This window comes from Lepidochelys olivacea, assembly GCF_965140295.1.
Source record: "Lepidochelys olivacea isolate rLepOli2 genome assembly, chromosome: 6".
Taxonomy (NCBI): Eukaryota; Metazoa; Chordata; order Testudines; family Cheloniidae; genus Lepidochelys; species Lepidochelys olivacea.
In genome coordinates, this window is record NC_140416.1 from 66,480,897 (window position 1) to 66,497,181 (window position 16,285).

A 16,285-nucleotide genomic window follows, 5' to 3' on the forward strand; every position below is an offset into this window, starting at 1 on the left:
ATGTGAGACATATGTATATATTTTTACAAACATTTTGTGTCTTCTTCAACTTAAAATAAAGAGGTATCATACTGTAATTGTACCTTCTACTCAATACAGCATAGTAAACAAATAATTCTGAAATATAAATTGTATTAAGTGCTTTATTTATTTCTGCTAAGAAAAATGTAATCTTGTTTTTCTCCTTTAAATTTTTGGTTTTAGTGTACTTTTTCATCAGACTTTAGACCAAGTTGCTCCCCACTACACTAGCAGAGAACTTCCCTATCAGCTTTAAGGTTTTTCAGGAGCCTAAAACTGTTAGCGACTGGCCTATTCCTGCCATTGGCCACACTTAGAACTCCCAGAGCCTCCAACTGGAGTTCCATGTGTGGAACAATCGCATCGGTTCCAAGATGTGTGATGTGCTGGGTAGAATACTTGGAGCTGGTCAGACTGTGAAGAGAAGCAGCTCAGGAAGTGAGTGGTTGAAAGATTCAGTCAAGTGCTGAGTTACAATAATTCTTGTTCTGGGAAAAAATAATATTTCTTGAAAGACAAACTTTTCTCTGAGCTGCAACAACCACCGACAGGTCTGTGTGATGAGCTGGTGAACTTAAAGTTGTAGTGCCCAGAGAGCATAGTTATGCTAATAACCAGAATGTTTCCTTTGGGTTTTCTCAAATAGCTGATCTGGTCTGCCAGGTGAGTGCGTATGTTGTGCCTTTCAGTTTAAAATAGGAATTTATTTTGACATTATGGACCAATATAACTCTGAGTTTAGCACTCTACTGACCTATGGTGTGGACTTCACTGTCATAATGACAATATAGTTACATCCATTTACAACGAACTCAGGGATAGTGAAACTCCATTTGAAACCGAATGAAAATCTCAGTTTGTTTCAGCACTTTGCATTTTTAACAACTTGGCTGTTTGTTAAATTTCCATTTTAAATCTCAGAAGGGCTAGGTCTACTCTGTGGCTTTTTAGGAGTCTTTGCAAATTTTCATTTGAAAAGGGAGGCTGTTTTATAGCGAATGTTTTAATCTGTGGCTTTTTTTTTTTTGGTCTCTAAGAATTTGGCAGAAGTGATTCAGAACAAAAACACTTAAACAAACTTGAAAGAAAGCTTATGCCCCTTGTATGCAATGTGGGGCCCTGGCTAGTTACCTGGGGAAAACAATACAGTTCATTGTATTTTAAATTAACATTTCTCATTAAAAATAGGAGTTTGGGGACCTCTCACAGGCAGCTCCCTATTGCCCCCCCCCCCCAAAAAAAAAAGAAAGAAAGAAAAGAAAAAAGAAAGACTTAACTGGCAAAGGGCCTATGTCAGAGTCTGAGAGCCAGTTTCCATTCTGCTTTCAGATTGTTACAACAAATGCTTTAATGGCAAAGTGCTGCAGTTTTCCTCATTCTTAAAGTCTCATCTAGTGTTCAGTTTAAATGAGGAAAGGACAGTTTCTCACCACACACAAACTCCTTCAGCAGGGTGCTTTGCGCTATTGGTGTTGCTTTCTCTCAGCCACATCATCACTAATGGTACCACTCCTACAATACTGGAGGCTTCTGTGCTGACTCTCTTTGTATCAGCACAGAGTTAGATGCACTGCTCTGCGATAGCTTCGTTCAAGGCCCAGTGAAGTCACTGGGACTTCTTCCGTTGTGTGCAATGGGGCTTGCCTCAGGTTTTCAGTGCTCTATATTCCGCATCCCTAGAAACCACCATGGAAGTAGGAGCAAGTCACAAAACTCTCCAATAGCAACAGCTCACTGTCCCCACCCTCATTCTGTCAGATGTCACCAGTGGCTTTAGTAGGGGGTAGTTGTTGATGACCCAACTCTCCCTTTTCAACTCTCTCCTCCTTTGCCCACCACAGATGCAGTAGTGGGGAGGTGGATGGCTGCCCACTCCTCCATGTGCCCTAGAATCTGATACAGATGCCACTGGAAAATAATCATATAAACAGGCCTGGAAGTGCACCTGTGGAAAGCAGTACAGACTCTGACAACTATGTCTAATGTGACACGTTTCCATTTCTCAGGTGGATTTTTCCTTCCTGAGATTGTAGCTAAGCCATAAAACATGGCAAAGGATGTGATATGCCTTTAAAGCAGCTTCTGCAGCGGAGACACAGTATGCAAGAAATGCAGTTTCAGATGGAAGAAAAGGGGACTGTAGTGGGATGAGGAATTGCTCAGAGTCCAGGACTAATAGATTTAGGCTGAAGGTATTTTTTCCAAGGTAACTAAGTCTGGTGGTAACTATGGGGTGTCAGTTGTACAAAGAGTAGGGTGGCTATTTGTCTGTACAGGAGACCTATCAAAAGTGCAATGGGTGAAGTTTTTCTCCGCAAGGCCCAACCAAAGAAGAACATTAAAACAAACAAAAGTCTTAGCACCTTTATTCTGCACCCCTGAACTGTAGGTTAGTTAGAGGAGCCAGGGTATGAGGGACAATAATGTTTGCTTTAAAGTGTGATTAGTTTTAATATGAAATAGGCTTTGATGATGATCCATCCCTTTATCCAACCCAACACTTTTTGAGGCAGACTTCTTAAGAGCCTAGGCTTGGTCTATGGTGGTCCCCCTCCACTAAAATTTAGTTGTGGGGATATTTTTTAACCTGTCTTCTCATACTCACAAGTGGATTAATGCAGCCCAGCTGATAAATCTAGATTGGGCTAAATACTTCCCTGTACACTTGTCTGTGTATGCAAAATATTTATCTCAAGTTCACTTCCAAAAAATGAATTGGAAGGTGAGTCCAGGACTTGATTTCAGTCAGTTGATCCAACTGTATCCAGAGCTTCCAGCCTCAGCATGAGGTCTGGCTGACACTGTATGTAAAGTATGTCAGGTAAGCCTCTCCTCTAGAAGCTACTGGGTGGGACAGGAAGATTGATTGATATTTCTGGCCAGACAAGTGGTTTCACCATTGGTTTTCCAGTTTAGCTGTGTAAGAATATCTTTGCCCTGGTATATATTACACATTGAGATGTGACTGAATTGGAATCTTTTGCAAATTGTAAGAACTCTTTCTGGACAATATCATTTCTCCCATGCACATATATATTGTGCGATACCAATTTGCCAATATTCCTGGTGGGGCTTCTTCCAGGAGCATTGATCTTCCTGTTGTTTCTCTGATTGTGTTTTATTTTTTCCCTCCTCTTAATTCCTTTAAATTATACCTTGGTCTCAGACTTCTCTTCCCTTATGCAAAACTAGAAACTAACTGTGCAGCCATATGTTTGTCCAGTGGCTACCCCACTGAGTACCAAGCCTGACACTAATCCTTGACCAAGCCTTACCATAGCCATCTACTCCATTAAAGTTTTTGTCCTGCCTTTTTCACACAGTAAAAAGGAGAATGAACTAAAGAGCAATTCATTCCAAGGAAATGCAGCAAGTTACAAGCTTCCTGCAGAAGCGGGGTTTTTTCCCCCTCAAGGGGAATTGATTCAGTGTGTTTGTTTTGCATTTGGGGAAAAAAATGCCTTAGTTACAGAAGGTATGGGAGACACCTATTTGTGCAATTGATTTCCCTAAAACCAGGATAACGTGAAATACAGCTCAGCACTCTGGGGATGCATGTGGCATATTCAGCAAACATACAAACAATTTCTGAAGTGACTAATGCAGAGCTCGGTTCTCCAAAAGCTGTCCCTGCTATTCCTGTCTAGGGTCTCTCTGAAGCACAAAACATTGGCTGGAGCCAAACACATTGCAGGCAGGTGCTGTGCAACCATCCTCCACACTCACACTTCCCTATTCTTCAGTTAGCTCTACTAATGTATCGTCCGCATCCTCGGCTCTTCCAACACTCTCTCGAGCAGTGAGTGATTGTACTAGCTTGAATTATGCAAGTGATATACAAGCTTCCTCAAACCTTTCTCTCAACACACCTCCACTTTGCCCAGAAATGTGCAGCTCTACCCTTTTATCCTGGTACGTTTTTCCTCTGCAATGTCTCTCCTTCCTCCATTAATTGTTTAATGCCTGGTCCTTTCTGGAGCACACTGCCAGTGCTGGTGTTAATGTCTCATGCTAAAATGCATCAGATTCACCCAATTTTCACTTACAGCAAAGTTGGCTAGAAACTAATTCAACTTTTGTTGGTAGATTTATTTGAAAACCAGTGACCTGGGAAACTCGGTAGATGAGGTGGAGCGGCTTATCAGGAAACACGAGGCTTTTGAGAAGATTCTGACCTCTCAGGATGAAAAGGTAAAATGAAGAATACTGTATCAAGTACAGAGGAGAAGTCTTGTCTTATGGGCAAAGCATAGACTTGTTGGTTGGGCTGATATGCTTAAGCCAAATAGAGAATACTGGGAAGGCAGGAAAGTCTTAATGAAGTCTAGTGAAATAAGAAGGCTGAGAAGTGGAAGGAAAGCAATAAACAGTCCATGGTTTTATCCTGGCTGTAGTGTCTTATTACCTGTAAGAAAATTGCCCAAAGATTGGAATACTGAGACTTACCAGAGGAAATCTAGAATGAGTTCTGTACTATGTGCTGCTAATAGCAAATGTTCCTATTCCTTCCTCAAAAACAAAATTTTAGAGCAAGAATATAGATTAGTTAGCACAGAACACCATGGGGCAAGGATTATGTAAATATATACTGTGTGTGTGTCTGCAAAACTAGTAATGAAATGTTGTGTGTGTGTGTTTTCCCCTGTCCTCTATGGGATAGAAGCAGAACTGCTCAGCTGTGTATAATAGTTCCTAAGCTGCTGTCAACTAATGGAGATTCTCCTTTCACCCATATAGCTGCTGTGTAGGTCAAAGTGGCCATGATGTGTGGGCGGCATAGTGGCAAATGGGAAATCCTAGGTGGCCACAGATGTATTACAATGTTATTTTAGCTTTTTCCTGCCTTTCTCAGTTCTTCCAGAAGGGGCCATCTTTTTAGGTATGGTAAGAAGGTGACAGAGAAAGGAAATTGTTTCTGTCATATTCTTCCACGTGTTAAGAGACACAGCCGTGATTTCAGTTTTGTTCCCTTAAAAGGTGACATCTCTTCAGGAACAGGCAAAGAGGCTGCAGAAGGATGGTGGGTTGGAGGGGATAAAGATCCAGCACAAACTGAACTCTGTACTTGAGAGGAGGAATTGGATCAAAGATCTGTCTCAGAGTAGACGGGAGAAACTGCAAACCACACTCCTTCTCATGCTCTTCTACCAGAACTTCGTAGAGGTAGGTGTAATAGCTATTGCCAACTTGCCATTATAACATAAGGAAAGATACTCAAGACTTTATGTAACCATAAACACTTAACTCATTGCTAAGAACTGTCCGGATAGGCTGTCGGCAGGGCTCCAAGCGCAAGCAATGTGCGTCTGCCGATAAGGCTAACTGCATAATGATTCCCTCCATACAATACTAGAGTAAGAACCAAAATTATCCATAAAATTCCTACTATCATTACATTTCCACCCTTTTAAAAAAGGCATACAATTTAACTACATTTCAGTTTTTTTATTTAACTGTCTACTTAATTTAGCATCCATAATCTGAATCCTTAAGAGTCTAGAACAATTAGCCTCTGTATCCAATGTATCGAATAGGTTTTCTTATCGCTCTGCCTTGAGGTAGTGGCAGGATTATCAGTGTCCCACTTCTTTCTATTCGAACTGACCACTTGAGTCTCAGTAGCTTCAGCAGACTGAGCTGGTGTTGCTTGCATTTGAGTTGAATGTTGACACAGTTTCTGTTTGTCCCCTATTTTTATTCCCCACTTGCACAGTTCTTTTAGTGTTCGTCAAATCCTTTCTGTATCTTCTATAGACATCAGTTTCCTCTGTCTCAGTAAGACAAGATCTGGGAGCAGTGTGTTGGTCAATCGCCTTTGCCTGTTTCCATGCTCTTTTTTGGCGAATACAAACAGTATCTCCATTTTCTTGTGATAGCAGCTTTGTACATTTGTCAAAGAAATATTTCTGCTTTGCTTGTCTCAATTTTAAGCTAGTTTGTATATCTCTTTGCATTAGGTAGGGTTTCAACAACTTTGATGAAGTTGGCAATCTGGTTTTAAAACATCTTTTCATGTCGAGTTGAGCAGGTGATCTTCAATTTCCTATAGGGGTATTCTAATAACCCTATCCAATATAATAGGGATGTGTGTTACACAAAACAGATTTTTTTAAAATCTGATTCACAGTTTGAACTGCTCTCTCAGCTATTCCATTCAATTGTAGGAATAACAGACATGATGTTTTGTCAATAAAGTCCTATTGCTTTTCAAAAGTTTTAAAGTCTCTAGAGCCAAATTGTGCTCCATTGTCACTAATGAGCTCATCAAGGTATGTTATACCTTGCAATTATAGACTTGCAGCATCTGATGATAGACACCCTTGTGGTGTCCTGAAACAAGTAGACTTCTAAGTATTTTGAATAATAATCAACCAGAGTAAGATAATCTGTACCTTGACATTTAAACAGGTTCATGCCAAGTTTCTGCCATGGTCTGTTGGGACCTCATGTGGTAACACTAGTTCCTTTAGATCTTTGTTTCTGAAGGTTTAACATGTGTTTCAATGGACTATACCATGTCCTCAATTTGACTACACGTCTGGCCAGTAGACAGCATCCAAAGCTCTCTTTTTATGTAGCTCTGCTCCCATATGACTCTTATGAATACAAGATGAGATCTCCTTTCTGAGATATGATTCTGTTACTTCTGAAGACAAGTTCATCTTGCATACTTAGTTCCTCTCTCTATGACCAATAAGCACAACTGTCCTCTGGTACTTCCATTCTCTGGTCTGGCCATCCTTGGGAAATTGTTTGTTTTAAGGTTTCAGAGTAACAGCCGTGTTAGTCTGTATTCGCAAAAAGAAAAGGAGTACTTGTGGCACCTTAGAGACTAGAGACTTAGAGTCGTCACTTTGGATGGGCTATTACCAGCAGGAGAGTGAGTTTGTGTGGGGGGGGGCGGAGGGTGAGAAAACCTGGATTTGTGCTGGAAATGGCCCAACTTGATGATCACTTTAGATAAGCTATTACCAGCAGGACAGTGGGGTGGGAGGAGGTATTGTTTCATGGTCTCTGTATGTATATAATGTCTTCTGCAATTTCCACAGTATGCATCCGATGAAGTGAGCTGTAGCTCACGAAAGCTCATGCTCAAATAAATTGGTTAGTCTCTAAGGTGCCACAAGTACTTGTTTGTTTTAACGTTTGCAGGACATCATTTGCAGTAGCTGTCTGAAATTCCTTCAACTTCTGTTCTGAAATATGCAAGTAAGACATCGTGAGATGTATTGCAATATCAGCTTCCTCTGAACTGACTCCTTCACCATGCAATTTGGACACTCTGGATAAAGCATCAGCAATTCCTAAGACTTTCCCTGGCCTGTACCCAACTTTCAGTTGATATTTCTGGAGTGTTAGCAACCGTCTTTGAATCTTTGGTAGAGCACTGCGCAAAGGTTCTCTGAAAATGGCCAAAGGAGCTGTGTGGTCTGTTTCCATTGCTGCTTTTTTCCCCATAGATAAACTGATGAAATCAAGTGAAGCCAGATAATATTGCCAGCATTTCTTTTTCTATTTGGGCATAATTCTTTTGGGTAGTTGTCAGAGCTTTAGAAGCAATAAGCAACAGGAGCCACCTTTTGCAGCAATAGCCCTTAATCCGGAAGAACTCGCATCCTCTGGCACAGCAACTGGTCTTTGACATGAAAGTACTTTAGCACAGATGCCCTTGTAAACAATTCTTTCAAATGCTCCTATGCCACCTCATGCATTGGCATATGGGTGAACTTGACATCTTTTCCCAATAGTTGTCTTAAAGGAATTGCTACTGTTGACATGTGCAGGATAAATTTCCCAATGTAAATAACCTTCTGTTTTCAAGGAAAGCTCCCAAATATATTCTCTGTCGGAGCCCATTTGTGTTTGCTCTTGTTCAGTCAGTCACAGATGCCTTTCACGATACCTGTCTAGAACTCTCTTGAGCCTTTCATCATGTTCTTGTCTGGTATTTCCCCGGACCAGTATGTCATCTATATAACATTCAACATCTTCCAGACCTTCAAATGTCTGTGGAGCATTCTTTGGAATACTTCAGAAGTTGAACAGATGCTAAAAGGAATTCTGGTGAACATGTACCTGCCTAATGGTGTGTTGAGTGAACAGTCTAGAATTTTGTCAATCGGCTGTATTTGCCAAAATCCACTACTGGCATCTAAGACAGTGAAAACTGTAGCTTCTGCTAACTTGCTAGTGAGTTCTACTTTAGGTAATTGAAAATGTTCCCTTTGTGTCACTTTATTCATATCTCTTGCATCCAAGCATACTTTTCTTTTATCTCAACCTGATTTGTCGACAGTTAATATGGAATTGACATTTTGTAAGTTCTTGCACTTTTGTTATTACTTGCAACTGTTCCATGCAGAGCAATTCTTTTTCTATTTTGTCCCTTAATACCACTGGAAGTTTGCAAGGTGGTGAACTGCAGGTGGTACTTGCGTGTTCATCTTTATGGTGTGCTTACCTGGCAAGCACGCTCACCTTCAAATAAATCCTGGTATTCTTTAAATATATTCCATTCACCTTCTGTTTCTTCCTTTATCATATTGACTCTCTGCACTAAGTTTAAACTTGTCACTGCCTGTAAGCCCAATATAGCTTTGGAGTCATAGAATCATAGACTATCAGGGTTGGAAGGGACCTCAGGAGGTCATCTAGTCCAACCCCCTGCTCAAAGCAGGACCAATCCCCAACTAAATCATCCCAGCCAGGGCTTTGTCAAGCCTGATCTTAAAAATATGTAAGGAAGGAGATGCCACCACCTCCCTAGGTAACGCATTCCAGTGTTTCATCACCCTCCTAGTGAAAAAGTTTTTCCTAATATCCAACCTAAACCTCCCCCACTGCAACTTGAAACCCTTACTCCTTGTTCTGTCATCAGCTAGATCCATCCTCTTTGGAACCCCCTTTCAGGTAGTTGAAAGCAGCTATCAAATCCCCCCTCATTCTTCTCTTCTGCAGACTAAACAATCCCAGTTCCCTCAGCCTCTCCTCGTAAGTCATGTGTTCCAGTCCCCTAATAATTTTTGTTGCCCTCCGCTGGACTCTTTCCAATTTTTCACATCCTTCTTGTAGTGTGGGGCCCAAAACTGGACACAGTACTCCAGATGAGGCCTCACCAATGTCGAATAGAGGGGAACGATCACATCCCTCGATCTGCTGGTGTCAAGGTTCCTCCCCGACTCTGAACTCTAGGGTACAGATGTGGGGACCTGCATGAAAACCTCCTAAGCTTACTTTTACCAGCTTAGGTTAAAACTTCCCCAAGGTACAAATTAATTTTATCCTTTGCCCTGGGAATATCCACTGCCACCACCAAACTCTAACTGGGTTTACTGGGAAACGTAGTTTGGACACGTCTTTCCCCAAAAAATCCTCCCAACCCTTGCACCCCACTTCCTGGGAAAGGTTTGGTAAAAATCCTCACCAATTTGCATAGGTGACCACAGACCCAAACCCTTGGATATGAGAACAATGAAAAAGCATTCAGTTTTCTTACAAGAAGACTTTTAATAGAAATAGAAGTAAATAGAAGTAAAGGAATCACCTCTGTAAAATCAGGATGGTAGATACCTTACAGGGTAATTAGATTCAAAACATAGAGAATCCCTCTAGGCAAAACCTTAAGTTACAAAAAAGACACACAGACAGGAATAGTCATTCTATTCAGCACAGTTCTTTTCTCAGCCATTTAAAGAAATCATAATCTAACACATACCTAGCTAGATTACTTACTAAAGGTTCTAAGACTCCATTCCTGTTCTATCCCCAGCAAAAGCAGCATACCGACAGACACAGACCCTTTGTTTTTCTCCCTCCTCCTAGCTTTTGAAAGTATCTTGTCTCCTCATTGGTCATTTTGGTCAGGTGCCAGCGAGGTTACCTTTAGCTTCTTAACCCTTTACAGGTGAGAGGATTTTAACTCTGGCCAGGAGGGATTTTAAAGGGGTTTACCCTTCCCTTTATATTTATGACAGCTGGCAATGCCCCTACATATACATCCCAAAATGCCATTGGCCTTCTTGGCAACAAGGGCACACTGTTGACTCATATCCAGCTTCTTGTCCACTGTAACCCCTAGGTCCTTTTCTGCAGAACTGCTGCCGAGCCATTCGGTCCCTGGTCTGTAGCGGTGCATTGGATTCTTCCGTCCTAAGTGCAGGACTCTGCACTTGTCCTTGTTGAACCTCATCAGATTTCTTTTGGCCCAATCCTCTAATTTGTCTAGGTCCCTCTGTATCCTATCCCTACCCTCCAGCGTATCTACCTCTCCTCCCAGTTTAGTGTCATCTGCAAACTTGCTGAGGGTGCAATCCACACCACTTGAGTCAGATCCTACCACCTGAAATTCCACCAATGTTTTCTTATGCCGATACTCACAGTCCAAGTTGCATTCACCACATACCTGCAGTTTTCCCCCGAGTAGGTTATCAGCTGAATACTTGAGTTGAGCAAGGAGTTTGGCCATTAAAATGTTGTATCACTTTACAGACATCACTTTGGCCTGTGCCTCAATATTGATTTTAAAACTCATAGTTTTGTGATCAATAATGAGCAAATCCACATTCCACTCATCCTTTGGAGGCTCAGTACTTAGCACACAGAGGAACAGATCTTACGAGTGCTCACCTGCTTCTGTGAGGTTAAACAGCTCTTTGCCCTGGTCAGGGCCAGCTCTAGGATTTTTGCCGCCCCAAGCAAAAAAATTTTTTGGCCACCCCTGCTTTTTTTTCATGCCCCCCCTGCTTCCGGCTCCACCCAAACTCCGCCCTTTCCCAACCCCTTCCCCAAATCCCCGGCCCCGCCTCCTCCCCCGGGCGTGCCACATTTCTCCACCCCTCCCATTGCTTCCTGCGGCTCCTCCCCCGCAACCTTCCGCCCTAGCTCACCTCTGCTCTGCCTGCTCCCCTGAACATGCCGCTGCTCCGCTTCTCCTGCCTCCCTCTCAGGCGAGGGAGAGGCAGCACGTTCAGGGGAGCGGGTGGAGAGGAGGTGAGTGAGGGTGGGGGGGTAGAGGAACCGCTCCCCACCCCAGCTCGCCTCTGCTCCACCACCACCACCTCCCACAAGTGTGCTACCGCTCCGCTGCTCCCTCCCAGACTTGCTGAGCGAAACAGCTGTTTGGCGCGCAGCAAGCCGGGGCGGAAGGGGGAGAAGCGGAGCAGCGGCGGCGTGCTGAGGGGAGCAGGCGGAGGCCGAGCTGGGGCGGCGGGGGCACATTTCTAGGGGCAGCATGGCCGGCGCCGGAATGCCGCCCCTAGAAATGTGCTGCCCCAAGCACCTGCTTGTTTTGCTGGTGCCTAGAGCCGGCCCTGGCCCTGGTACTTTTGCCTTCCAGAGTTGCACTTTTTCGCAATATGATTGCATTTGCCAAATCTTCCTCATTCTTGCTCATGTGTAGGAGGCTACCTTATGGCATGACTATGGCTGCATTTATAACAACCTTTAGTTGCCTCTCTGATTGCTCTTTTCACTTCTCTTGATTGCAGGTTTTTATTAGTTGCAGGACACCACTCCAGTTCATGACTGCGTGTCTGGGTGCTTACTAAAGGTGTTTCTCCAGTTCATCTAGGCCTTTCAGTTGTTTTGCAGTCCTTTCATCTGCATGTCATATGTCCACAGCACATTCAAGGATTAAATTACTGTCCCACAACAACCTAGCTTGAACTGATGCAACCTCACACATGATGCAGTCTTTAATGAGTGACCCTCACAGTTCTCTACAATTGTACTGCTAGTTTTAAATCAGTTACATATTGCTCTATACTTTCCCATCATCTGATTTCTGGTGAAAAAACTGTGACTCCCATACATATTTCTTTGCGGTGCACAGTATGCCTTAAACATATTCTGTATGATCTGGTTTTTGTTTCTTGATCTGCTACATCATTACATTGAAAAGTATTAAATACACCTCTGTTTTCTTCACCTGCTGCAGAAGGAAATAATGCTGTTTGCAACCGTTCATTGTTTTTGTCCATGCCACTTGCAATGATGTCCAGCTCTAATCCTTCCTTCCACTTTCTCCATTTTCTTCAAACGCTAACTTTCCTGGAGGCTTTAGTTGGCCCGTTTCTTTTCAGTTTTCTTCTACTCTTTTCTTACTTCTAGTGTTTTCTGACACCAATGTAATAGCTGCTGCCAACTTGCTATTATAATATAAGAAAAGACTTTTTAAGTACAGTAAACACTTTATATGTTGCTGAGATCTGTACAGATAGGTGCTGCTGGCTTGCCTGCCTGGCTCCAAGTGCAATGTGCTTCTGCTGATAAGGCTCACTACGTACAATGATTCCCCGTACAACACTATGGGTAACTTTGGTTCCTACTTCAAAATTCCTACTATCATTACAGTAAGAATGATTTATGGCAGGAGGGGGGAATTACATCCCTCTGAAACATCAGGCACTGGCCACTGCAAGAGACCAGCTTGATCAAAGGTCTAGCCAGCTATAGCAACACCTGTGTTTCTAAACATCTGAAGAGGAAATTCTTTTAATAAAGGTGGTTGTTATTGCACCATGATTATGACATGGTTTCTATCCATTTACAGCCACTTTGAACACAGGGGAACTCTTCACTAGGGTAAAAATGGCAAAGGTGAAATAATTGCCTTCTATGCCCCTTGCTCCCTTCTCTCTGGCATAGAAGGAAGAAACGGGCATTCCTAGATGGGACGGATGTGGGGAGGGAGAGAGCATGGTGAAGCCAAGCAGAGCTATGCTTATCCTCCACTGGTGTAAGGTCACTTAGGAACTTTATGCCAGTGTCATAAGTTAGAGCAGCTCTTTAGTTGCTTTAGGACCATCTCTGTAAAACGATTCCAATTCTATTTGTTTCTCCTGTTCTGGACTTAGCCTTGTAATAGAGTTGTTGCTGCTGCTGACATCACGGTTGGGAAGACATCCCAGGTCACATTTCCAAAGGGCAGCCCAATGTGCGTGCCTGAAAAATGTGCCAGCATCCGTCATGCTGGCACAAACATCACACACACGGGAGCTGACGGGGGCATTTGCACACACTGTTATTGGGTTTGCAGATGCACCTGTTGTGGCCTCCCTTGAAACACTCCTCGGCAGTGGAAAGAAAAAGCGGGGAGGTTCAGTCACCCCAAACACTGCCCTGCGCTAAGCTGACATATTTCAAGCCCAGACTGTTACCAAAAGCAAACGCCAGCTGGATAGCTGCTGCCCACAACCTGCACTTTATTCTTTATATTACAGACAGGAGTTTTTTAAAACAGTACTTAAGATTCCATTTGTACAAACAGCCTGTGCGGGCATCCCTCCCCCCTAACACTAACCAGTTCAGTATCTCAGCAGGTCCCTCTTCCTTGGCAGTGTTTGAATTCACGGTCAGAAAAAACTTTTTCAAAGCCCATCCTCTTTTTAAAATGTATTCTAGCAAGACCCTATTAAATAGCCAAATGCTATCCTTGTATTTGTCAATAAGTAACGAGCCAAATCCTGACCTGGTCAGGAGTGAGCATGGTAGCTGGAATTCTGGCTTGATGCATCCTCTGCCCCACAAATACTCCAGGCAGAGCAGGAGTCCATAGGCTGGGCTGAGGGAATGAATGGCGAATTGCACACTGCTGCTATTTTCAAAAGGCATAGGGTATCCCAGGTTAATGAGGCAGATGGCCACAAACCTGCTGCCTGGATGGGGGGTTGGCAATGCTAGTTGTGGATGCAGTCCACCAGCTGGTTTAGGAATATGTCTACCCCTCAGTGCCCCCTGAGTATTAAATTATAATCCTTCTCCGCTCTTGTCCTGTGGAAAGAAGCTCTCCCTGCTCCCCTGACTGACACACATGTATATCTTAGAGCAGGATCTGGCCCTGTGTGCCAACACAGTGGTTATTCATTGTGTGCCAACAGCAATTATTCTTGTTTCTTGTGAGAGTAAGTTCCATAGTCTAGGTCCAGTTCCTGTGAAAATCCTATCTCCTGCAGTCAAAAGCTATCCCCGTTGGTTAATAGAATCATTGTTCCAGTGGAAGGTAGCAGTTATAGCCATGGGGGAGAAGCAAACTCTCAGATAGCTCAGGCTAATCACATGGAGAGCTTTGAATATCAGGAGAGAGAACTGGATTCTCTGTTTATTGGGAAGATGGTACAGAAGGCAGAGTATTGGAATCATACGGTCTGTTTAAGATCAGCTGGTGCAAAATGCAGCAGCCTTAGCATTTTCAGGGTACGTGACTTCATTTCTAGACAGGAATTGCAATCCTGAAGTCTGGAGAACCCGCATTTGGATCACAAAATGGGGCACAGTCTTCTGCTGCAGTTGGTGGTGGGTATTTTTTGCTAACGTAGCTATTTGAGCATCCAGTGGTTGTGAGGTCTCCAGTATGCTTCCGTACTGTCACAAACTGTGCATCACATCCTTAATCATCTGAGAAAAAAAGGAAGCTGCTGGTTAGGAATGTATTTACTTTACTCTGAGGGAATGATCACAAGGCTGAAAGTCAGGAGGTCCTGACTTTTGATCCTGGCTCTGCCAATTCACTCATCATGTGGCCTTGGCAGAGTCACTTCACTTTTCTCTCTCTTTCTCCATCTGTAAAGGGAATAACATGCTTATCCATCTACCTCACAGAGGCGTTGGGAGGATTAATTCATTAATATTTATACAGTGCCTGGAATTCATGCAGCACTATATAAATGCTAAGTACTGTGCTTAATAATGTATTTTGCCAAGTGTGCTCACCCTGAGTTCTGAGCACAAATACATTCAAAAATAAATGTTTCTAAATAGAGGCTGTATAGAATTTAAAAAACCAACCAGCGCCCACCAGAAATCAGACTGTTCCCATCTCCCTACACTGGGTGAAACCCAGGTCCTAATGGGAGTTTTGCCACTCACCTCGATGAAGCCAGGATTTCACTCATCATCCCTGTCAAAACCCACTTCCTGGAGAGATCCTGGGAAAATAGGTCAGCTTTGCTATGTACCCTGAATGTCCTCCTCATTATCTAGATCCTGCTGACTGCTCCTTTCTGCTGAAGCCTGGGGACTATCTAAGTCACTTGATAGAATGATAGGAGGAAAGCTACAGAAATGGTTGTTAAATGGGATTTTAACAAAATTGTATCTGGTCTGCCAGTAGAGTGTGGCAGTGACCCTGTTAAAGATAAGGAGTACTTGTGGCACCTTAGAGACTAACCAATTTATTTGAGCATAAGCTTCAATGATGCATCCGATGAAGTGAGCTGTAGCTCACGAAAGCTTATGCTCAAATAAATTGGTTAGTCTCTAAGGTGCCACTAGTACTCCTTTTCTTTTTGCGAATACAGACTAACACGGCTGCTACTCTGAAACCTGTTAAAGATAGTGTCACCATGCCCTGGGTTTAATATTAGAAAGTGTGAAAGAGACCCTATGGTGAGTTACCAGAAAAGATCTATTGGCTGCCCAGTCTCACTGTTCAGATAAGACTCTCCTTTTAAAAAGAAGAGAGACAGTTAAGAGTCCTTTGAGTGTTAATGTGTGTCTGCGTAATGGGAGAAGGCCTTAGCTTGTGAGCAGGGAGTGCATTAGTAATGAAAGTCACAGATGACAGTTTGCTGCCCTTGACAACCTTGATACCAAGTTTATTTTTTGAATCCCTACATGTGCTTATGGGAGGGAAAAAAAACAGCTTGTGGAAGGAAAAAACAGATGAGGGCTGTTTCTGTGTACAGAATTTCAGTGGCTGAAAGATGGATTCAAACTGGTAATTAACAAGGAAAAACACCCAGCTTCTGAGTCCCATATACAGTCAGTGCAGTCCCCCAAAAGCAACTGACGATGTGTTTTGAGGCACACAAAAATGATCTCAATTTGCTGTCCTTGTGGAGCCAAAATTTTACTGTATGTCAGTGGCTTGAGGAATACAGGATCGGTCATGATATGTGTCAAGTTTCCAGTTCTCAAAGGCATGATGGAAAGAAGACATTTCTTTCAGTGCTACGAACTGAAACTTGGCATACTTTTTTGTTACTTGTGAAAAACTGAAGTAGATCCTATTGCCTGTTTTATTCTAACAGGCTGCATTTAAATCCCTGAAGGAGACAGATTTTAAGAGAGACATGACCATAATTAGCTCTTCAGAAAGAGCTGCTGATCTTGTTTATTACTTGTTTAATTTCTAGCAGCCACAAGTGTGCAGCAAGCACTTCACAGAAAACAGGACCTTCCCCTTGCAATCTAGATGACAGACTTGACCAGTAGTTGAGGATGTCACACACACAAGGGGGATGAGATGAGAAGGACCCAGGTTACA

General features: G+C 42.9%; 1 protein-coding gene across 1 annotated transcript in view; it reads left to right on the top strand.

The window, feature by feature from the left end:
- SPTBN5 (spectrin beta, non-erythrocytic 5) overlaps window positions 1-16,285 on the top strand; it is a gene marked incomplete at its 5' end in the record, with an annotated part of 149,319 nt that overhangs the window by 76,473 nt on the left and 56,561 nt on the right. Inside the window, 2 exons of the mRNA XM_084629808.1 lie at window positions 4,108-4,212; window positions 4,999-5,184. Coding sequence (XP_084485934.1) covers window positions 4,108-4,212; window positions 4,999-5,184 — 291 coding nt within the window. The remainder of the gene's footprint in view (window positions 1-4,107; window positions 4,213-4,998; window positions 5,185-16,285) is intronic.